The 24,463-nt window shown below is 44.3% G+C and overlaps 1 protein-coding gene across 5 annotated transcripts; it reads right to left on the bottom strand.

Annotated features, from left to right (window-relative positions):
• Nucleotides 1–4,245: 4,245 nt before the first annotated feature.
• Nucleotides 4,246–20,410, bottom strand: UPK1A (uroplakin 1A). Of its 5 annotated transcripts, none has more exons than XM_034423544.3 (8): nucleotides 20,373–20,410; nucleotides 11,055–11,157; nucleotides 9,667–9,867; nucleotides 9,097–9,171; nucleotides 7,827–7,934; nucleotides 5,997–6,176; nucleotides 5,789–5,872; nucleotides 4,246–4,529 (listed from the first exon to the last, which is right to left on the bottom strand). In XM_034423544.3, the coding sequence occupies exons 2-8, from the start codon at nucleotides 11,115–11,117 to the stop codon at nucleotides 4,485–4,487; spliced, it is 756 nt and encodes a 251-aa protein (XP_034279435.1). In that variant the 5' UTR covers nucleotides 11,118–11,157; nucleotides 20,373–20,410; the 3' UTR covers nucleotides 4,246–4,484. The 5 variants fall into 5 exon arrangements, with proteins under 5 accessions (XP_034279435.1, XP_034279434.1, XP_087732701.1 ...); XM_034423543.3 differs by lacking the exon at nucleotides 20,373–20,410 and adding an exon at nucleotides 18,988–19,148; XM_087876575.1 differs by lacking the exon at nucleotides 20,373–20,410 and adding an exon at nucleotides 18,995–19,049.
• Nucleotides 20,411–24,463: the final 4,053 nt, after the last annotated feature.

The raw sequence follows: 24,463 nt of genomic DNA, 5'->3' as shown, positions 1-24,463 counted from the left end.
CCAGGTTTTAATTCAAGCACTTTGGGATCCTATTGCTTTCAGAGAGAGCCAAGCACAAATTTTAAGTCTCTTTCCCCTGAAATCCATAGCCTGCTCCTGGGCACGCTTGCTTGGAAGTCAGCCCCACAAAGGAATGCAAGACTGATGCCTGGGTTTGTGCACAACAAGACGACAGCCTTAATTGCGTTATTTTGAAGCTTCCCGTGGGATCTTTTTTTGGGGGGTGGGTGGGGTGGGTGGGTGGGTAAAGGGGTTGAATTCCTCCAGAGTTTGGGATCTGGGATCTTGGCCACCCCAGCTGGCTGGCACTCTCGTGTGGCAAGATCTAAAAGGTTCTTACTACAGACATTCCCGGCTTAACAAGAACTTTATTCATCTCTCCATCAGAAGGATATGCAATTGAATCCGACATCTTCAACTCCTCCGATAAAACAGCTTTCGGCGTAGAAATGTCTCGACCTACGCTAAGAATTTTAGATCTGGGATTGATTCCCTCCTCCAGTTCCACATCTGGGTTTAAACACAGAAATTGCACTAGCTTGACCACTTTTTGTAACGAAACGAAACAAAAATACCACCATGGTAAAAACAAAACAAAACAAAAAAACTTCCCAGTTGTTCCACATTTTCAATAGCTTATTTAGCTTGTTTTTCCAGGAACTTGAAAAAACATTGGAAGCTGTTTCTCTTGTGGTTTTGCAAAGACACACTGGGGGTGGGAAAAGGGGCTTAATGATCCATGAAAGAAAATAATGATGTTGGAACTTAATCTGTGTTGTTGTTGGTTGGTTCAGGCTGGGGAGACAGAGCAACCTTGGGGATGGTTAACTTATCGTTAGTTCTACGTAAGGTTTAATGTCCCAAGATCTGGAGAGCAGCCAGGTTCACAAGTAAATTCTGGCCATCCTAAATGAACCTTGAAATGACCTGAAAATAGATGTAGGTTTCTACCAGCTTTCTACTACAACTTAATTATGGTGTGCTAAAGGGATTGCCAAACACTTTTCTTTCAATTTCATGAGCTTCTAGCACTTGGCTAGGCATTTCCACCTGAATATCACCAAACGTTAGATATTTTACAAGATCGTTCCATCAACACTTATTTGACCAGAGAGATTTAAGATACATATTTTGCAGTTCTGACGTTATGTGTGGCTGGATTCGAAGCATAAATGCAGCTTGTGGGAGGCTCTTTTAATGCTTTTGACTACAGAGGTAGTCCTCGAGTTACGACTACAATTGGAACCAGAGCTTTGGTCGCCCCAAAAATGCAGTCGTTAAGTGAATCATGTGACTGGACCCAAATTAACCATTTTTGCTATTGTTAAGCAAATCAGAAAGTCATTAACGTGAATCGTGCAGGCAGGATCTAGCTGGGAAGCTTGTAAATTGCAGACACATAACAAGATGCTGCAACCATTCTAAGTGTGAGCTGGTTGCCAAGCAACCAGATCACAAGCATGAAGCAATCATCGCAGGGATGATGTACCGGTAGTCCTCAACTGTTCAGAGTTACAACGGCACTGAAAACGGCGACTTACGACCATTTTTCACTCTTAATGACCGTTGTGGCGTCCTCGTGGTCACGTGATCAAAATTCAGAGGCTTGGCAACTGACTCATTTATGACGGCTGCAGTGTCCCCGGGGTCATGCGGTCCCATTTTTGTGACTTTCTGGCAAGCAATGTCAATGGGGGAAGCCGGATTCACTTAACAACCCTGTTACTAAATTAACCACAGAAGCGATTCGCTTAACAAACGTCGCAAGAAAGGTCGTAAAATGGGGCAAAATTCACGGAAGCACGTGTTTCGCTGAACAACAGAGATGCTGTGCTCCTTTGTGGCTGTAAATCGGGGATTATTTAACAATGATGGAACGGTCATAACTTTGAGAGTGGGTGGTAAGTCACTTTTATCGTGTCGATTGTAACTTTAAACGGTCGTTAAATGAATGGCTGTCAGCCGAGGACTACGTGCAAAGCACGGTGCAGCTCAAGAGGACTCCGATCTGGGAATCTGAATAGAACTGGTTCCATGCTGATCATTTTTTCCCCCCCGGCAGGTTAGCTCTGTCTCTACCCATTGCACAAAATTGGATGTTAGATTTCTGAGATGGAAGAATGGGTCATTCCTGCAGCCTGCAGTTGATTTTTGAATCTTCCTTGACTGGGCAGATTGTGATGATTTGTTCTTAACCATGTGTGTTTTCCCCTCTGCAATTTATGCAGGAGCACCAAACCATCCTATTTGCAGCTGTAGCTTAAGCGGCCACAGTTGCCCCTCGCACGCCGTGGCTTCCTGCCACCTTATTCTGCCGCATGTGGGCCAGCCACGGCTTTACATGATGCCTCCATGAGAGAGGCAGTACTTCGAACGGGAAGCAGATGACGTGACCGTCCCGTGTTCCCCCGATACTGTGAAGCGATCACTGCCATACTGGCATGTCTTATCTATATGTGCCTGTGTTTTTTTTAACAGCCCATGTTTCCTTGTTGCCTCTGATGTGCTGCAGTTCTTCTTTTTTGGATATAAGTTGACTTCCCTTTTTTTCTGGGATTCTTGTACTAAATGGCTTAATTCCAACCAATTAACAAATAAAGGCAAACTGGCAAGCTTGGGTCTGTGGTCTCTCACTGTTGGCAGAGGTGAAACGGGATGAAAATTTATGTATTTATACATCATATGTAAAAAAAAACAGCCAACAGACCACTTGTTGGTTTCTCATTTAGTATTTGTATGAGTAATTCTTGGATCTCACCTCTGCTTAGGAGTTGAGCCATTTGATCTGAATGGCCTTTACAGGGGAGATTAGTTGCTGTCCTGGAGTAGGCACACCAGACAGGAAGCTAAACTATGTTGTCTTTCTAGCAAGTGCTAAGAAACTGCTGTACTAGTTACAAATTCCTTCTGTGTCCAATCATACTTGGCCAATAAGAGTCTATTCCTATTCCTAATCCTAATCCTATTCTATCCCATCTCCTCCTCCTCCTCCTCCTCCTCCTCCTCCTCCTCCTCCTCCTCCTCCTCCTCCTCCTCCTCCTCTTCTTCTTCTTCTACTATTACTACTACTACTGCTTCTGCTTCTACTTCTACTTCTACTTCTACTTCTACTTCTACTTCTTCTTCTGTGCGAGTCATGGGTCCACTAGAGACTAGATGCTTTGATGAGACTTCTCTACATAGTTGGCTACGTGATTGGTAACACCAATGAGTTTTAGCCACAGTTAAAAGTGCATATAGTCCAGGCTATGGTTTTCTCAGTTGCAATGTTTGGCTGTGAAAGTTGGATCATAAGGAAGGCTGAGCATCACAGAATTGAGGCCTTTGAACTCTGGTGCTGGAGAAGACTCCTGCGAGTCCCTTGGACTGCAAGGCGATCCAACCAGTCAATCCTAGAGTAGATCAACCCTGACTGTTCTTTAGAAGGCCAGATCTTGAAGATGAAACTCAAATACTTTGGCCACCTAATGAGAAGGAAGGACTCACTGGAGAAGAACCTAATGCTGGGAACAATTGAGGGCAAAAGAAGAAGGGGACGGCAGAGAATGAGGTGGCTGGATGGAGTCACTGAAGCAGTCGGCGTGAGCTTAAATGGACTTCAGAGGATGGTAGAGGACAGGAAGGCCTGGAGGAACCTTGTCACGATGGGTCGGAAACGACTTCGCAACTAACAACAACAAAAAAAGATAGGACAGATGGACAGCCATGCATGGATGAACAGAGGACAGAAAGTTGGACAGGCTGATGGATGAACAGATGGACAGACCGGACAGAAAGATGGATAAATGGACAGACTGATCTACCTTGAGCACCAGCCTGACCTCTCCTTGCCAATCCATTCCAATCTGTTGGGACTGGGATTGGGACTATTCCCAGTACAGTATTGGGAATTATCTAGCATATGAAAAATGCTCCATGTCTGAATAATTTTCTAGGTCAATGCAGGGTGAGTTTTTATGCCATTTAAACCTTTGTAAATCCCACTGGCTTAGTTATATACGTAGAGAGAGGGGTGGAGAAGGAGAAAGAGAGAGAGAGAGGGAGATTATAGGGTTTTGCTTTTTATCATTGCGATCCTATTTTTAGAAACCCAAATTGAATTGTCAGATCGAGTTGATTTGAATTCCTGGGGCATTCTCGGTGAATACACACAGCTTGGACACAGATCAAGTTCCTTACAGAATTTCACAAAGAAATTTTTTTAAAAGAAAAATCTCACACCTACCAGATAACATTTACTATACATTTTTTTTTTTAAAAAAGGCTTTATTAAAGTAGTTGAGATGATTTTTCCAGAGATGCCCAATAAACCTCTATACCCAAAGCAATCTTAGGGGAGTAGCCATGACTTGGAGAACATGTTATAGTATAGAGGGAATCCATAGAGGGAGATTTTTTTTCTCACTCCTCAAGGAAGGGCTCCATCCCTTTGCTCATCATCTTCCTCTTCTTAGGAAAAATTCCACTTACTTGGCTGGAATTGTTCACATTGTGGTGTAATGGTATATAGCCAGAAGAACGATAGGACACTGGGGAAAAAAACACACAAAAATACTCTTTTATTCCAAGCCCCTATTTAATTTTTTGTAATGGTGTGGTTCCCTTTTCTGATCCTGAGTAAAGGTAAAGATTTCCCTTGCACATATGTGCTAGTCGTTCCCAACTCTAGTGGATGGTGCTCGTCTCCATTTCAAAGCCAAAGAGGCAGCGGTGTCCGAAGACGTCCCTGTGGTCATGTGGCTGGCATGAATAAACACCAAAGGCACACGGAATGCTGTTACCTTCCCACCAAAGGTGGTCCTTATTTTTCTACTTGCATTTATTACGTGCTTTCGAACTTCTAGGTTGGCAGAAGCTGGGACAAGTAACGGGAGCTCACCCCGTTAGGCGGCACTAGGGATTCGAACTGCTGATCGACAAGCTCGGCGTCTTAGCCATTGATCCACCACATCCCCTTCTGAGTACCTCAAGCGAAATTATCTGTCCCATCCCACCACCACCTCTTCTTTGATTTTATCCTCACACACTCATGCAGCATAAGGACTGGAGGGAACCTTAGAGCTCAACCGATCCAATCCCTTGCCAAGGGTAAGCAACTACAACCTAAATTAAAGTTGGTTTTGAAATGGAAAACACACCAATTTAGGAAAGACTTCTAAAAGAATTGCTTATTTGATGGCCTATGGATGAATTGGGATTATATTCTATGAATTTGTAGGCACACTGAAGAATTGTAGGCCAAATATATCTAAGGAATACTAGGTTGAGACAGCTTGGCTCGAAGGCACATCAACTAGATGTTGTCTAACAGGCAGAAATATGCACTACATATCAGTTCTTGAAGATCTGCATCATCAGACCTACTGATGATGCTACTGAGTTGGGTAATGAAATGTCTGCAAACAAATAACCAAGCTCAGAGAGCACCAAGGACTCCACTGTTCAATCCCCAAACTACATATATTGTCTTCTATTGAAGTTCTTGAAGAGTAGCACCAGGAGGGGACTATTGTCCTCTAGCCCTGCTGATGAGTTTCCTATGAACACTTGGTTGGTCCTTGTGGAAACTGGGATACTGAAGATGTTTTTGAGGACAGATAAGAGTGGAGTACATTCAGGATAAACTTCACGGATAAGCAGAACTTCATTAAGATGGTCTCTCAATTTTCAAGCTACAACCTTTCCTCAATCTCTTGAGTTCTTAAGCCATCACTCCTATAGTTCCCACCAGAAAATTTTGGAATTGCAGCCCCAACACATCAAAACAAGCCTTTCTGCTATGACTTACTGTGAACATAAGAATGGCAAAGCCAAACCAGGAGACGCCCCAGGCGTAGCTCTGTACTGCGTGCTTAATGTGTTCAAAGCAGCCCTGAGAAGGGAAGAACAAAGCAGTGAGATTGCCTTGAAGAGAGGAGCTGCCGACGGTACCAATATCCCCAAGAAGGCCCAAAACGGCAGGTAAACATCAGGACAAAGATGGAAGACTTTGGTACCTGAGTGTTGATGTAATCAATGTGCCCCAATCTGCAGCCCTCCTCATTGACGATGATAAAGTTTCGATCACGTTTGCAGCAGTAGAATGGCCAAGGTGCCACTGCTTCAGAGTACCGACTTCGGAATACAGAGGTATAGTTTACCCAGTCCAAGGGGTCATTGGCACCGCAGCACTGTTGCTAAAAGTGAACAGGTGAAAAGAAAGATCATATACAGTATTTATTTATTTATTTATTTATTTTTAAATTTGATTTATATGCCGCCCTTCTCCGGAGACTCAGGGCAGCTTACAATGCGTTAAGCAATAGCCTTCATACTTTTGTATATTTTATACAAAGTCAGCTTATTGCCCCCACAAACTGGGTCCTCATTTCACCTACCTTAGAAAGGATGGAAGGCTGAGTCAACCTTGAGCCTTGGAGAGATTCGAACCAGCAGTAATTGCAGGCAGCTGTGTTAATAACAGGGTGCTTATTGCGAAGAGCCACATTATAAAGCAGGGGTCACCAACCTTACGGACCTCAGGGACCACTAAATTCATAATTTTAAATCCCGTGGACCACTAATATGGTCTGCTTAATGACCAGCTGGGTGGGCGTGGCTGGTGGGCATGTGACTAGGTGGGCATGGCCAACTTGATGTCACTTGCATCAAGAGCCTCTACTCACCCCTCCCCTTCTAGCCACTCCTTGCCTGCCTGCCCGGGCTCCTTAGGGCCCCAACAGGAAGCAATTGTTGGAGCTAAGTAGCCACCACGAGAAAGAGTTGGCAAAACAGTTCAAATTGGATCTGACCGAGAAGGAGGCTCAGCAGAAGCACCTCACTGAGGACTACGAGCATAGGCTTTCCAAGCAGAGGGAAGACCTGCGGGAGTGCAAGGCCAGGTACCGATGCCTGGAGACTCAGCGGACTCAGATGGTCAGCCAGTTCCAGGCCATGATGCAGTCCCACTGGAACGAGGCCCTCCGGCTCTTCGCCATCAGCGGTGCTTCCCTCCAGTCTTTGCCCAAAGCCCCGCACCAGGAGGCTGAAGCAGATCTCAAGTTAGAATTTCTGCCCCCCTCTGACCCACACTAAAAGACCCTGAAGGGGGAGTCTCTCTGCAGTAACACAAGCGTTCGTTGCATGTATCCAGCTCAGGGGCCGTAGTTTGAGGATCCTTGATTTAGTGCAATATAAAAAATGCAAATAATTTTTCTGTGGACCACCAACATTTTCTCATGGACCACCAGTTGGTGACCACTGTTATAAAGGATATTTTGCTGCCTTTTGGGGTACTTTCTCTTGACTAGACTTTCTGCCACCCAACTCTTCCATTAGAAAGTTAAGACTGATTTGAGTTGTTTCGAATTTCACAGCTTTGAAGCTTATCATTATTTTTTTGCAAAGAATTGATAGCTGATGAGAACTATTTTTCCCCCCTGGCTGGTAGTTGAGCATAGCTACTGCTCCATACCTAATGTTGCCTTTTGGTTTCACTCCAATCCTTCCCCTATCTTCAAAGTTCCCAAACACTAAATGTCTATGGAGATTCTCAGTCATCCAAGTCATGGTTGTCCCAAAGGTGCTTTTTCAAGAGGCGACTGAACTTTCTGGTTTTTCTTTTGAGACGTTTTGCTTCTCATCCAAGAAGCTTCTTCGGCTCTGAAGAAGCTCCTTGGATGAGAAGTGAAACGTCTTCAAAGAAAAACCAGAAAGTCCTGTCCCCAATCCCTAGCATTTTGACTCAGCCTGGCAGCAACGTTGTATGACTGTCACAGTCCCTACACTATGCATTCTGGAGCTACATCTGGATGATGTATTCTCAAAGACTGGACAATGATATGTACCTCCATCATGAAACGGTCCCACATCCGGGTGAGTTCCCGGCCTTGGTCTGTGTCAGATGCGTAGAAGCCCAGCATCTGTTTGGTTACCAGTTTGGAATTTGATGCTACCTGGGGTGGGGAAGAAGGAGAGAATGTTGGTCAGCTGCATTCCCCAAGCCCAGGTACACAAATATTTCACTTCCAAAGTTTCAGCCTACATAGGCAAACAGATTTCTACATTTCCAAAGACATTTCTCTTTTTGCACTGCAATTCTGGTTTTTCTTTTTTAACTGTGCAATCTATGAAAAAAAAAAAACCATTCCAAAAAGAGAAGAAAGACCCAAAGGTTTCTAGATTGTTTTGCTTTTTTAGGATGAGACAAAATGACTTTTCCCCCCTTCCAGACAGGAGTGGGCTGCTGAGGGTTCGTAGGGGTTCGTGAGAACCTCTAGCTAAGATTCTGTGCAGTTTGGAGAACCCCCAAATCCCACTCCTGGCTGGCCCCGCCCCACCCACCCCTCCCAGGAGTCCCCACGCAGCCTCTTTTGGATGCAGGTAAGTGCAGGGGTGTGTGCGGAGGCTCAGAGAGGGCGAAAAACGGGCCTACTGGAAATACGGGAAGGCTGGAAACAGGCTCATTTCCAGCCTCCAGAGGGCCTCTGGAGCCTGGGGAGGCTGTTTTCACCCTCCCTAGAGGAAAACCTCTAGAGCCCGGGAGGGCAAAAACATCCCCTCTACCATGGTGCAGGAGGCTGACTAGGCCACGCCTACCATGGTCACGCCCACGCAGCAACCGGGCAGAGAACCCTTTGCTAAAATCTTTGAAGCCCACCCCTGCCTCCAGAAATCATTTTAGTTCGATCTTAACGCCAATTCTGCAACAGAAATGAAAGCTATATGAATCGATGTGAGCTGTCGGATCAAAGGATCCAGATCCTTATATAATAAGCAATTATGGCCTTTCTTGTCTATTTGTGGACAAAGATGTACAAGCTTTCTCCAAGCATTGGTTATCCTGAAATTTTTTGAAGAGCAAACAGATCATTCGCTAACGTTCGCATATTATGTACCATACAAGCCTACCACAGAGTTAATTAGAGTAATGGGGCTGACAAAGGACAAAAATGAAGCTTCATTAAAATTCCCAGACTGAATTATGTTTTGGGTGGATCATTTCACCATGATAAAAGCAGACATTGGGAAATACTGTGTCCTTCTGTCCCAGTGGAGTGAGCCAAAAATCGTGCTTTTAGAAGCCCAAGTTGGGAAGAATGTGCTCCCTGTACTTACGAAATCACGATGTGTGTAGGAGCTGATGCAAGAGGCACATTCAAACAAGTAGACAACCAGGATCAGTACCAGGTACTGAAAAGTAAGAAAATAGAGAATAAGATTCAATGTCAACAACAACAACAACAACCCACCACATCTGGATACATTATTCCCCAGGATATTCACTATGGACTAGAGATAATTATTGTATCCCTTGATTTGTAGATAACGCAGAGGGATAACCAAATCGATATAGAAGAGATTTTGATGAATGTTCAGTATCTACACCATTTTTGAACTGAACTCTAGACAGTATGTAGATGTCTAGAAAGCAAAGTCAATGGGGGGAAGTCAGATTCGCTTAATGACATTGTGATTCACTTAACAACCCCGGTGAGTCACTGAACAACTGCAGCAAAAGTCGTGAACGGGGCAACACTCAAAGCCATGCCCACAAAATAAGTCACGCCCACAGAACGAGTAGTAAAAATTTTTAGAACCCATCCCTGGTTGAGGACGACTTGTATTGACCTGATTATGTTGAGAAAACGTAGAGTTGAGAGAAGACGGATTCTTCTTGTTACTCACCAACAACACCATGAGGCGGTTGTCATTCACAAGGCTGATGATGCCAAAGACGCAAACGCAGAAGAAGCAAAACCCAGTGAAAATGGAGATCCAGGCGCCTGCATAGACATCGTCTTTGCCGGTGACCCCCAGGATGGGGTAGACTTTATAGGGATCGGCTGTTACCCAAATAGACTCAGCACAAAGTGCCAGCCCTGAAAGCTGTAGAAACAGAGGAAGGTTCTTAGCCACCAAACTACCAGAAATCAAACCGGGTTCTTTGCCATCGAGCATGTCCAAGGGGAGTCATGCAGTGGGTTGTTGAGTTAGCAATTCAGCTTCCTTTTGTAATCTCCCAGTGCTACAGCCACACCTTTTCAGGGTCCTGTGTAATTTGGGGGGGGGGGGAGAGGCTCAAGTTGTGCATTTCGCATTTCATGTGTTATAGCAACCCCACGGTGGTGGTTTATGGGAATGTGGCCAACGATGATTCATTCAACAAAATACAATGAATGATGTCTGCAACCTTAAACACTCAGAGTCATTTGGACCCATTTCCCACAGAAAACACCGGGAGCCACAAAAACTGGCTGGGCGTGGTCAACTCCACATCACTCATTCCCACCCAGTCACATGACCCCCCCTAGCCACGCCTACCCAGTTGGTCATTAGGGCAGAGAACCGGTGGTTAAAAAACACCAGGAACCACAAAACCCTTTTCTCTCATTCTCCCTCTCTCTCCACCTCCTTCTCTCTCTATCTCTCTATGCCTCTCTCTCTCCCCCCTCTCTGTATCTCTCTCCCCTCTCCCTCTCTATCTCCCCCTCTGTCTGTATTTCTCTCTCTCTCTCCCTCTCCCTCTCTCTCCCCCTCTCTGTATCTCTTTCTCCCCCTCTCCCTCTCCCCCTCTCTCTGTATCTCTCTCTTCCCCTCTCTCTCCCTCTCTCTGTCTCTCTCCTCCCTCTCTGTCTCTCTGTCTCTCCCCCCTCTGTCTCTCTCTCTCTCCCCTCTCTCTGTATCTCTCTCTCTCTCCACCTCTCCCTCTCTATCTCCCCCCTCTCTCACCTTTCTCTGTATCTCTCTCTCTCTGTATCTATGTCTTTTTCTCCCTCTCTCTCTCCCCCTCTCTGTATCTCTCAGATTTCCAAGGCCAGGCGAGGAGTGACTGGGAGGGGAGGGCAAGGGGTGGGGCTAGCCAATGATCAGACAGGGAGCCACAGCAGAGGACCCAAAGAGCCGCAGTTTGCTGACACCCAGTTTAAGTCAACATTCCAAAAATGTTTTTTTTTTTAATCAGAAACACAAGCTAGGTCCTTCTATCCCCATCTTATTTTTCAGATACCAAAATCAATACCCAGGAATTTTCCCATTGCCAAGATACATTACTGTATTGCTTGTAGCTCTCTTACCATAATAATAACATTGCCCATCACTAATAGCCCCACAACAAAGGGAGATCTTTTTTCTGCCATGTTTTCCAGGAATGGTTCCTTGGATACCAGTCCTCAAATTCTGCAGAAGGGAAGCAAACAAACAAACAAATAAACATAAAACGATTCGCTAAATGAAGGGGGAAAAAATCAACTTTTCTCAATTCTTTCGCCTTTTTTGGAGTAAAGGGCATTTGCACGAGCCAGCTTCTATAATACCTTCCACATCTGCACTTAATAAAATGTTAATATGTTTTGGTTTGCCAATTAGCTAACAAGCTGGTTGTTTGTAGTCCAGGTGTTCCATGGCATGTACATTTGTATCAACACATACTTTTTTGTGTATTTTCTGCAGTACACCAGAAAACACTGCTGATATGCTTAGCTACTTTTTTTGAAAACATGCATTTTAAGCCCGCAACTTCCTAGATACTCCCAGTCTTTTGATTCAACGGCTTGAAATGCTTCAAAGTTTGCACAAGTGAGAAGTATAAGGAGGAGGCAGCATACAAAGTAAAAAGAATGTATTTCAAAAATGCATTTGGTTCCCGGGCCAACAGGTGCATTGACGGAACTACTCTTCTGCTTTTGACCTCTCCAAAAGATTCCTGAAAGATTGAAGGAATTAATATTGAATGCTTGGGAAAAATAGAGGTGCCGAGGTGGCGCAGTGGTTAGAGTGCAGCACTGCAGGCTACTTCAGCTGACTGCTAGCTGCAGTTCGGCAGTTCAAATCTCACCGGCTCAAGGTTGACTCAGCCTTCCATCCTTTCCGAGGTCGGTAAAATGAAGACCCAGATTGTTGGGGGCAATATGCTGAATCTGTAAACTGCTTAGAGCGGGCTGTAAAAGCACTATGAAGCGGTATATAAGTCTAAGTGCTGTTGCTATTGCAACAATATATTCTTTAAAGGTAAAGGTAAAGGTTCCCCTTGCACATATGTGCTAGTCGTTCCCAACTCTAGGGGGCGGTGCTCATCTCCGTTTCAAAGCCAAAGAGCCAGCGCTGTCCAAAGACGTCTCCGTGGTCATGTGGCTGGCATGATTAAATGCCAAAGGCGCACGGAACGCTGTTACCTTCCCACCAAAGGTGGTCCCTATTTTTCTACTTGCCTTTTTTAGGTGCTTTCGAACTGCTAGGTTGGCAGAAGCTGGGACAAGTAACGGGAGCTCATCCCGTTATGCGGCGCTAGGGATTCGAACCGCTGAACCTCCGATCTGTCGATCGACAAGCTCAGTGTCTTAGCCACTGAGCCACTGCGTCCCCCAATAATATATTGTTTATCATGTATCTTATCTAACCTGAAGAATGGGAATCCACAAGCAATTTAGGGAACCCCATCCCCTCTTTTCCAATCCCCACATTTTCAAGGAAAGTTCTGCTTGCCATTTCTGAAGCCTAGAGGAATATGTTTCATGTGGTCCAAAGCTGAACAAAGTTGTTGTTGACATTCAGATTCCATTAGCTGACTATGGTGAAGTACCATCTGGAATGCCAGAGATATTTATGATCCGAAATCATTCATAGTAAAGAGCAATCAACATATTTAGTGCTAAGTGAGTTGAGAGAAGGAGAAGGAGCAGTTAAAAGCAGAAGGGAGAAGAGGAGGAGGAGGAGGAGGAGGAGGAGAAGGAGGAGGAGGAGGAGGAGGAGGAGGAAAAGGAAAAGGAAAAGGAAAAAGAGGAGGAGGAGGAGAAGCAGAGGGGGAGAAGGAAGCTTCAGAAAAGAGAGAATTCAGAACAGGAAATAATCTGTACCATGGATGTCCAAACTTTTGGCTTGCCTGGACCACACTGAATGAAGAGGAATCGTCTTGGGCCATATATAAAATACATAATGTAGTTAATCTATGCATATCACATAATGTTAAAAATTTTACCATCTTACTAGCTATCCAGGGCCTCATGCAGCTCATGGGCTGCCTGTTTTGGACAAGCTTGGTCTACACTGTGGCTGACAAACACGTTCAACCATTTGATTCCGTCTTTTTCTGCTTCCCAAACTGGACACGGAATTTATGAATTAAAATACATTGCCATTTCTTTGGGCCTCGGAATTAAAGCAAGGGACAGATGGAAAGAATCAAACAACTGAAACTCTGCTGGGAAAAAGTATCTCTGATCAGGGAGTGGCTGTTCCCGAGTCCTGGTTCTTGCCCAGTTTGAATCGACAAAAGGGCAGGTTTAACTTGTCAGGTTGGACATAAGGCTGAGGAGACAGCATAGCAGAGATTCCTGGATGGCCCACATTGCACCATCCAGGGTAGCACTGCAAGGAGAAGGAAAGAAAAACAAGAGCCAGTTTTCTACATCTTAAACCAGTCCTGCCTGGTATGTTTTGCCCCACCTTTCTGAGAAAATACCAAGTTTTCTCTCAGGAGGTGAGCGCTTGCCTATCTACTGATCAGAGTTTGAGAGAAGAACGAATGTGGATTTAGAATTTCCCAAACAGGAATTGGCCTTCGAAGCCAATTAGCAAAGAACACTGTGAATAGCCGTAATTGCTTTATAGGGTACATACAGGGGTGGGCTTCAAAAATTTTAGCAAGGGATTCTCTGCCCGGTTACTGGGTGGGTGTGACCATGGTGGGTGTGGCCTAGTCGGCCTCCTGCACCATGGCGGCAGGGAGGGGGCATTTTTGCCCTCCCCAGACTCTGGAGGCTTTTCTCAATCCTCCGGGAGGGCAAAAATGGCCTCCCCAGGCTCCGGAGGCCCGTCCTTAACTTCCGGTAGGCCCGTTTTTCAACCTCCCCGAGCCTCTGCACGTGCCCTGCACTTACCTGCATCCAAAATGGGCCGCATGGGGACTCCTGGGAGGGGATGGGTAGGGTGGGAAGGGCCAGCCAGGAGTGGGATTTGGGGGTTCTCCGAATTGTACAGAATCTTAGCTAGAGGTTCTCCCGAACCCCTGCGAACCCCCAGCAGCCCACCCCTGGGTACATATCGTATCAATTCCGATGGGCAATTTTCAGCATGTATTACTAGTCTTATTTATTTCACTCAATTAACAGGCTACCCCAGTTGCAAACGGCTCTGAGTGGTGTAAGCTACACCTCTGTAAATTGAATTAAATACAATAAAAACAAAAAAAGAGGTAGTCCTTGTGTATGGCCACCTCTGAGTCCAAAATTTCTGCTGCTAGGGGAGACATGTTTAAATGAATTTTGCCCCATTTTACGACCTTTGCTGCCACAGTGGTTAAGTGAATCACTGCAGGTGTTAAGTTAGTAACATAGTTGTTAAGTGAATCTGGCTTCCCCATGGATTTTGCTTGTCAGAAGGTCACAAAAGGGGAGGGATCACATGACCCCAGGGACACCGCAACCGTCATAAATAGACACCAGTTGCCAAGCGTCTGGATTTTGACCATGTGACCATGGGGAGGCTGCAATGGTTGCAAGTGTGAAAAATGACCATAAATTACTTTTTTTCGGTGCCGTTGTAACTTTGAACGGTCACTAAACGAACGGTTGTAAGGACTAACTGTATAATAAAAGATGTTTCTGTAGCAATTGGCACATAGCTCAATTCAATTAAACCTAAACAGAATTCCCCCCCCCACTGCTAACAAGATATGAATTTTATTGGGTAGACCCACCACCCGTACCAGGGGTGAAATGTAAAATTTGTTACTACCAGTCCTGTGGGCGTGGCTTGGTGGTGGTGGTGGGGGTAATGTGACGGTGGGCGTGGCCAACTTTTTTTTTTTTTAACTTTTCAAAGCATTTTTCTAATGCTTTGAAAAGCCTCTCTGACGATCAGGCAACTCAGCTGGGATCCTCAGAGACTTTTCAAAGCATTTTTTTTAACCACCTCTTCGGCCAAGAGGTTGCAGAAAAAAATGCTTTGAAAAGCCTCTGACGATCCCAGCTGAGCCGCGCGATCATCAGAGACTTTTTTTTTACTTTTAAAAGCATTTTTTCGTCAGAAGAGGTGGTAGAAAAAATGCTTTTAAAAGTAAAAAAAAAAAGCCTCTGATGATTGTGCGGCACAGCTGGGCATGGTGGGGGGTGGGGGGCAGGGATTTTTGCTACCGGTTCTCCGAACCACCCGCCGCCATCACTACCGGATCGGGCGATCTGGTCTGAACTGGGAGCACCGTACCACTCCAAAGATTTCTACCTTGCCTTTCAATGTGTGTGCTTTGCTGAAAACTGATAACAACATTTAAAATTATTATTAAAAAGTAAAGTCTCTGTTGAGTTAAATGATCCTTCCTTTAAGATCGGATCCATCCTCTATGCTAGGGGTCTCCAACCTTGGCAACTTTAAGCTTGGCGGACTTCAACTCCCAGAATTCCCCAGCCAGGAAAGCTGAAATCCGCCAAGCTTAGAGTTGCCAAGGTTGGAGACCCCTGCTCTATGCAATGGTTTTTCTTTTTCCCCCCTTTTTTTGGCAATGGTACAAAAGTAGCTTTCTTCTGTCTTCTTCCAGGATGTTTTGATTTCCTGACCTAGTTTATCGCTCCAGGAATTTGCAAAGCCTGACTTTGTTTCATTTCATAGTTCAGGGATAATTAATCAAGCATATCCAATTACCAAAGCTAGAAAATTGTACTGAGTATACTTAAAAGACAAAGAACTCCCCCCCCAATACATTTCTAAAAATGCAAAGAAGAGTTCAAAAAACATCTTAAAACAGACAAAAGCAAACAGTAGTTCTTTCTAAAAAATTGTTTTAATTGTCTAGCACTAGCACTTAGACTTATATACCGCTTCATAGTGCTTTTACAGCCCTCTCTAAGCGGTTTACAGAGTCAGCCTCTTGCTCCCAGCAATCTGGGTCCTCATTTTACTCACCTTGGAAGGATGGAAGGCTGAGTCAATCTTAAACCTGGTGAGATTCGATCTGCCAAACTGCTGGCAGTCGGTGATCAGCAGAAGTAGCCTGCAGTACTGCACTCTAACCACTGCGTCACCGTGGCTCATTGTCTACAGCAGGGGTCAGCAACCTGCAGCTCCAGAGCTGCATGCAGCTCTTTGGGCCCTCTGCTGTGGCTCCCTCTCAGGTGATCCCACCACTGGCTGGCCCCACACCTGGCCCTCCCCTCTCAGTCACTCCTCACCTGGCCTGAGAAGGTACAGGCGATGGTGGGAGATGGAGAAGCAGCCAGGGCAGAGACAGAGAGATACAGAGAGAGGTGGGGGAGAGGGAGTGGGGAGAGAGAGATGTCAAAAGGATTTTGTGGTTCCCGGTGTTTTTTAACAACTGGTTCTCTGCCCACCCAAGTTTTGTGGCTCCCGGTGTTTTCTTTTCTGTGGGAAATGGGTCTAAATGGCTCTTTGAGTATTTAAGGTTGCAGACCCCTGGTCTACAGAGTGAATGGTGTCTTAAAAAGGAATGTCTCAAGCCACTGGGGCAAAATCAACCAAGAGAACATCAACCTGGCATTCTGAAGCAACTGAGAAGGTCCCTATCACTGCCAGCCATCTTGAATATTATATATTGGAAAGGTAAGAGGATAAAATTGGGGAATAAGCTAACCATGCGTATCTTGACAAAATCAGCCCAAGATATTTTGTTGCTTGAAGCAAAGGACACCACCCCATCCTGAATCTGATTTGAAAGAAGCAAAGGAGCTCAAACATCAACGTCTTTCCCTGGGGTGTCGAGGAGTGGTTAAGAGATGGGTGTCGAGGAGTGGTTAACAGTTCACAATTCTGGCAGCGTCTCCTGGTTTGAACCGCTGCCAGACTAGATAATGAACCTGGTCTGTGCTGATGTTGTTCTTGTCTCAGGAATTAAAAAGAAAGTAAGGCCACACTTAGAATACTGCATCGAGTTTTGGTCACCGCATTACAAAAAAAGATGTTGAGACTTTGGAAAAAGTGGAGAGAAGAGCAACTAAGAGGACCAAAGGTCTGAAGACTACAACGTATGAAGAATGGTTGCAGGATTTCGGTATGGCTAGTCTACAGAAAAGAAGGACTAGGGGTGACATGATAGAAGAGTTCCAGTATTTGAGGGGCTGCCACAAAGAAGAGGAGGTCAACTTATTTTCCAAAGCACCAGAAGGCAAGATAAGAAACAATGGATGGAAACTAATCAAGGAGAGAAGCAACCTGGCATTAAGGAGAAACTTCCTAACAGTGAGGAACAATTAACCAGTAGAACTGCTTGCCTTCAGAAGTGGTGGGTGCTGCTTCATTACTGGAAATTTTTAAGAAGAGACTGGACAGCCACTTGTCCTAAATGGTGTAGAGCAGGGCTGTCAAACTTGCGGCCCATGGGCTGGATGCATCACACATTGGCTATGCCCACGCCCTGTTTAGTGAAGGGGGAAAAAGTCCTGATATGTCTTGTGACGCCGCCGTGACAATGCGAGTTTGACACTCCTGGTATAGAGTCTTCTGCTTGAGCAGAGGATTGGACTAGAAGACCTCCAAGGTCCCTTCCAACTTTACTCTTAATTAAAAGTTCTAATAGAAGCAGGAAAATCAGACATTTGACTGCTGGACCAAGGCTGTGTATGTCTCTGTCTGAAAGGCCAATATCCTCAAAACATAGCCAGTTCTTTTTAGCATTAGAATCTGTTTTAATAGAAATGTATGGAATCAACTCAATCTGGCGTAGCTGAATCCATCCTGTTAAATTAGGTATTTCTAAAAATAAAAGGAAAAAAAAAAAACAGTTGGACCCAAAATAATGATAAGGAACAGAAGAAGATTCTTCTTCTGTGAAGTAGAAGTTGAAGCATTCTGATTTATTTTGTTTTTTTGGACATCTTTCTACTGATTTGGATTGCAAATAAAAAATAAAAAAAAATATTACAGTGAGAGTTTAGTCCTACAAAATAGAGAAGAACACCCCGGCAAAGCTAAGGTGCAGAGTCAAGGAGGAAAAAAACAAACCCAATTCCACAAATACAAAGGATAAATCAATGGTTTGTCAGCAGAACAGATGAAGTAAATCTTCTGAGATGTCTCCTGGATGTTGTTTTGGAGAATGTCCTTCATCCCATTTTGTCGGCTTAACTTCTAAATCCAAATAAGCCAGGGATTTTTCAGAGAAAACGCCGACAAAGAAACACTCCAGGAGAACTTAGCCAGAACAGCCCCAAACAAACATCCTCCAGCATCTCCCTTTTTAAAAATTTTGCCAAATGGGAAGGGCTGGTCTTGATATCACGCCCAGTAGGGCTCATTCCCAGTTCAGTGTCGCTTTAGCACGCATTTTAAAGTGGGGAGAGGGGAGGAATAAAAAGATTCACTAACAGCTTTAGGCAGGGGTGGGCTTCAAAAATTTTAGCAAGGGGTTCTCTTCCTAGTTGCTGGGTGGGTGTGGCCATGGTGGATGTGGCCTAGTCGGCCTCCTGCACCATGGCGAGGGAGGGAATTTTTACCCTCCCTGGGCTCCGGAGCCTTTCCTTGAGACTCTGGGAGGGTGAAAACAGCCTCCCCAGGCTCCGGAGGCCCTTTGGAGGCTGGAAATGGGCCTGTTTCTGGCCTCTGGCCCGTTTTTCACCCTCCCTGACCCTCTGTGTGTACCCTGCACTTAACTGCATCCAAAACAGGCCATGTGGGGACTCCTGGGAGGGGCAGGGTGGGCAGTGCCAGCCAGGAATGGGATTTAGGGGTTCTCCGAACTGCACAGAATCTTATCTAGAGGTTCTCCCGAACCCTTGTGAACCCCCAGCAGCCCACCCCTGGCTTTAGGAATACCAAGTCATCAACAGAAGACTCAGGCTCTTTCTTTTGCTGAGACTTCCTGCAGTTCATGACCAATAAATCATCCTTGAGAGGAATTCAAGAAAAATTGTAAACAACCTGCGGATACCTTTCACAAGTCTTCCTCATAATAGCAACAGAATTCAGAGTAGCTGCTAAACGTTCCTCATTACAGATCTTCTCTTTTAAGATTCTAACCTGACCCCTGTCTCCTTTTAAATAAATAAAGCTTGGAATGCTCACCTCTTACCCCGTTTTTAATACTGTAAGCCTTCTAACTGTGACAGCCACAGCATAGGAGACAATCTGCTCTTCCACTAGATTACAGGATTTAATAGCAAATGGCCTTCCGATTTCTGATATAAATTCAGAGCGTATCTGCACTTGGATATCCAGGTTGCTACAAGGCATGATTCATTCATTTATTTTTAAGTATTTGCATTTCAATAATGTATTCTGGATGCTCAAGGGCCTTTTCATTTAATAAAGAGAACACATTCATTGACATACATTTTGCTAAGAGAGTGAACAAGTAGGGACTTGAACCTGTATTGCTTTCTAGTCCCAGTATTTTAATCACTGTATAATATTAGTTTGCATATTGTTTCACAGGAAGCAGTGGATAATTGATTCTGCATTCCAGTTAAACTTGGGAGACTTCAAGAGTTTAATACCCATTCTCCACTCAGATTTTTGGAAACCCAAAATCTTCTTTTATCTAGGTCAGGGGTCAGCAACCCGCTGCTCTGGAGCCACATGTGGCTCTTTCACCCTTCTGCTGCAGCTCCCTGTCACTCAAAAAATGCATCACAACTGCCAATATGTGATACCCGTGGGCACACGATGTATTGAGCTTTTTGACCCCCGATAGGCCAACCATGGATAAATCCAAGAAAAGAAAAGTTTCAGAAGAAAACAGAATGTTTAATTCAACTACATATGCTAGTTCTGTGGCTGCTCAGAAAATAGTCAGGCATGGGAAGGGTTTTGTGGCTCCCGGTGTTTTCTTTTCTGTGGGAAATGGGTCCATATAGCTCTTTGAGTGTTTAAGGTTGCCGATCCCTGATCTAGGTAGTGGCCCTTCACAAATATCCATGATTCAATCCATCCAACAAAGTTTTTGGATATACTGAACTATATGGGTTAGATAGATCTGTATAATGTGCTAGGTTTGTTGAGGATCTGACAATTCAACAAAAAAAGTCATATTTTCCAGCTATCCATGCTATTATTACATTATTAATCAACATAGGTTGTAAACTTCCCCTGGTAGAACATCCAAGACACAAGACATCACCATAATAAGTCAGGGGTTTATAAATGCCCTAAAAGATGACAGTGAGACCGATTTGATCACAAGCATCTAAAGTCCCCAAAGCTTTCATTGCAATGAACTCATTAGACTTTGAGATGGCATTAAGACTTGAGTTGGCTTTTGCTACAGCTGATTATTCTGGTTATGTTTCAGGAAGAACATAACAATTAAGAACTTGGATGAAGTACAGCTCCAAATCTACTATTCGAATCTAGCATTTATTAGAGCAAGATTTGGAGCAATTGGGTCCGAAGGACAACAATTGCTCCCTCAACCATCTTGAAGGGGATCCCACCTTACAAGCCCCACTTACCTGTTAGATGTATACCAACCAACTCTAACCTGTTCTGCAAGATACAATCGTCTCAGCATTGGCCTTTATACATTTATGAAGGAGGTGGGAGCAAAAGGGTCAGGGAACTGGACTGGATTTTCTGGCTTAGAAGCTGGATGGACCAGCAACCGAGATTGGTGTCCTGTTTTTGCCTTTTCAGTTATTCCTGCCCCACCCAGGAATAATTGTCTGATCGACTGTCCACTATCATTTCCAGCATAGGGAGATTCAATAGAAGAGAAAGAATGATCCCTTAAAGATTTTTTTTTTTTGAGGTCTACAAGGCAGATAGAGAAGGAAACGGGGACTCATTTCATACATTGTGTTAAGAATTTGCATGATTTACGGAACAGTTTAATTTAGTGTATTATGCAAACCCATTGTGTGCATTTATGATTTGGTTTGCTGTGGAACTTTCCAAATGGGTTAATTAAAACATAGTTCAGTTAACCAAGGGTAAAATGAGTGATACTAAAATTAAAAAAAAAAAATTCTTTCATTTAAAGGCAAATTTTGAGCCAGGTGATTGTGGTTTATGAAGCAACGCTTTTATGTGCGAACCTAGGTTGTAAGGTTTGCTTGAAAAGGGGATTAAACAATAGCTTGTGTGCAGGGGTGGGTTCTACTTACCTTTACTACCGGTTCGCAGTGGGGCCGCGCGCACATAGAAGCATTTTGATGACGTCGGGGTCGGTGGGTGGAGCCTCCCGTCTGTTTTACTACCGGTTCTATAGAACCGGTGTGAACCGGGGGCAACTCACCACTGCTTGTGTGTGAACTCAGCAAATTCTAAAGGGTTGAGAGACAAATTAAAAGCCTGGGCAAGACCTGTAAGAGATAATTAATAGCTAGATAGAAAATGGTTGACAAGAAATGCAACAAGTTAGATCTGCCAGCTAACAGTTACTTATCTTTTTTCTAGTTTGTGTTATTAGCTTTCATACTGTCAAAGGAAAAGCTCTCAGAAAGAAATTTTATTAACCTGTTTTCCAATCCCAGAAATCTTTGCTAGCATTTCTATTAGAAGGAGATGTTGTAAGTTGTAAGGTTAGCCACATCTGAAGAGCTGTTGGTTTCCTTCCTTAAAAAGTGAGGCAGTTAGTTATTTTTAATCAATATATACTTGTCCATTTCAGTTTTTGAATATGTGAGAAGGATAGATAACAAGTTAATTCCACTCCCCCACCCCGTATTTGTTATCTCAAGTTACTTTTTTAATGTGGAAAGACAGCTAAACATATGCTATTAAAAATCCAAATGCATAGTTTTATTATGTATTAACAGTAATTTTATACTGTATCATCAACCTCTGGGCAACATACAAGAATGAGTTCTCTATATAATAAAACATCATACTCTCTACCAGCACCAAGTAAATTAATTTCTCCCCCCACTTTACACTAGTGACTACATAGTGACATTATCCTATTGTCCTCTGTAAGGCAATTTAAGAACTATTTAAAAAAGGACTTTGGAGGGGGTGCGTTGAGAGAGGGAATTCTTCAAACATAATTTAATATTCATCAACTCAAAATTCTTTCCAGGTTTTTTGGCGAACAGCTAAATTTTTACATTGAGTTGGAACAAATATATTGAGATTCTAACTGTGAAGATATTTCATAGCCAAATAAAGTGCTCCCCTCATGAGATTAACATTTAATTTATTTACGGTATTTGTTTCCTGTCTTTTTGAAAGTGAAAATCAAAATAATAAAACTCAGATTCACTTTAAAGTGAATAGATTTATTGGGGAAAAAATTAGGGTCCCATGTGTAAGAGGCGGAAATATAGTCAATAACCTCAGACACGACTATTTTTCTTCCCTTTAATTTATTCAAGAATTAGAACTAGTAAAATATAAGGAGTAGACCAGGGCTAGGTTCTACTTACCTTTACTACCGATTCGCAACGGGATCACACGTGTGCGCTCACTTTGCATGCGCCTTGTTTCCATGCATGCGCAGAAGCTTTTGCACATGCGCAGATCGCCTATGACAACGTCCGGGGCAGTAGACGGAGCCTCTTGCCGGTTTTACTACCGGTTCTTGCGAACCGGTCCGAATCGGGGGCAACCCACCACTGGAGTAGACCTATAGCAGGGGTCAGCAACTTGCAGCTCCGGAGCAACATGCGGCTCTTTGGGCCCTCTGTTGTGGCTCCCTGTCAGGTGATCCCACCACTGGCTGGCCCCGCCCCTCGCCCTCCCCTCCCAGTCACTGCTCGCCTGGCCTGAGAAAGTAAGGGCAACAGTGGGGGATGGAGAAGCAGCCAGGGCAGAGACAGAGAGAGACAGAGAGAGGGGGAGAGAGAGAGAGACAGAGAGAGAGAGGGGGGGAGGGAGGGAGGGAGGGGAGAGAGAGATGTGAAAAGGGTTTTGTGGTTCCCGGTGTTTTTTAACAACTGGGTTTTCTGCCCTAATGACCGGCTGGGTAGGCGTGGCTAGGGGGGATCATGTGACTGGTAGAAGTGAGTGACATCGAGTTGGTCACGCCCATCCAGATTTTGTGGCTCCCGGTGTTTTCTTTTCTGTGGGAAACGGGCCCAAATGGCTCTTTGATTGCTTAAGGTTGCAGACCCCTGACCTATAGGAACCGAGACTTTAAAGCAGGCACATCCATCCTTGGTAACTTTAAGACCTGTGGACTTCAACTCCCAGAATTCCGCATACTGACTAGGGAATTCTGGGAGTTGGTCCACAAGACTTAAAGTTGCCATTGAGGTGAACATCCTACATGTTCCAACAATTTGGAAAAACACCAGGATGAAAAAGCCTATTTTGGAGAAGCAAATCTTTCATAATTTTATCTAATAGACGAGTATTTTTCAACTTTGGTGGCTTGAAGATGTGTGGACTTTAACTCTCGGATTTGAAGTCCATGCATCTTCAAGCCACCAAGATTGAGAACACTATAATAGGCCATCTTGGTTTCTCAGTATACTGAATGTTTGTCCTCTGAAAACACATATAGAGTTTTGCCAGCCTTAGTGTGACATGTTTGTTCAGACATACCCCAGTCACTTCTCTGCAAACAGGCTTTTCTTGTCTATGGATGAATCATCAGACATATGATGCAAAGGTTTGTATGTTCCCTATCATTTAGGAAAATCTGTTTTTACTAATATTGGCAGGAATGACCTGTATAATGTCCAGGTTCCAAGGAACACCCCCAACAAAAGAAAGCTCTGAGGTCTGAGGTTCCTCAAAATTCCAATTAGTTGGAACTCTGGATGGTGGGGAATGGAAGGATTTATATTCCTTGCAGGCAGCTGGCCATTTGCATCCTTTTTGAGACTCGTTGAAACACTTGGAGGTGTATCTGTGTCCTCAGGGTCACCTGAGTAGTGCTTAATGGTTCCTGTGGTCTGCAACCTTTCCGAAAATCCGTTCATACTCCCACACCATTCGAAGGGTGTTCATCCCACATATGCATAGCTATTTGATAGATATATGTAAAATCCTTCCATTCCCCACCATCTTGTCAGAGCTGAAGAAGCTTCTTGGATGAGAAATGAAACGTTGTCAAAGGAAAAACGAAGTCCAGTTGCCTCCTGAAAAAGCACATGTGGGACACTGTTCTATACGTCACAACCTGAGGAGAGGTATTGAGGTCTCTGATTTAACCCCAATATTCAAGATCAATTTTTTTGGGGGTGGGGGAGGAAGCAATCATTTAGAATAAACCACATCTTTATTTGAAGAGCTGGACTTTTATAAAACTTTCTTTACCTAGAATCCTCTCCGAGAGCTTGCATAGTGTGCCACACAGCTAGACTATGATCCAGTGGTGAAATCCAAATTTTTTTACTACCAGTTCTATGGGCGTGGCTTGGTGGGCGTGCGTGGTGTGGCTTGGTGGGTGTGGCAGGATACTGCAAAATCTCCATTCCCACCCCACTCCAGGGCCAGCCAGAGGTGGTATTTATCAGTTCTCCGAACTACTCAAAATTTCTGTTACTGGTTCTCTGAACTACTCAAAACTTCCACTACCGGTTCTCCAGAACCTGTCAGAACCTGCTGGATTTCACCCTCCTATGATCCTATTGGGCATCACTTTCTTTGGCAGGAACAT

Source organism: Pantherophis guttatus, chromosome 10 (genome assembly GCF_059756535.1).
Source record: "Pantherophis guttatus breed Tessera chromosome 10, ASM5975653v1, whole genome shotgun sequence".
In the NCBI taxonomy this organism is placed as follows: Eukaryota; Metazoa; Chordata; class Lepidosauria; order Squamata; family Colubridae; genus Pantherophis; species Pantherophis guttatus.
The sequence above is the reverse complement of the archived record's forward strand: the minus strand, read 5'-3'. Positions and strand labels throughout refer to the sequence as shown.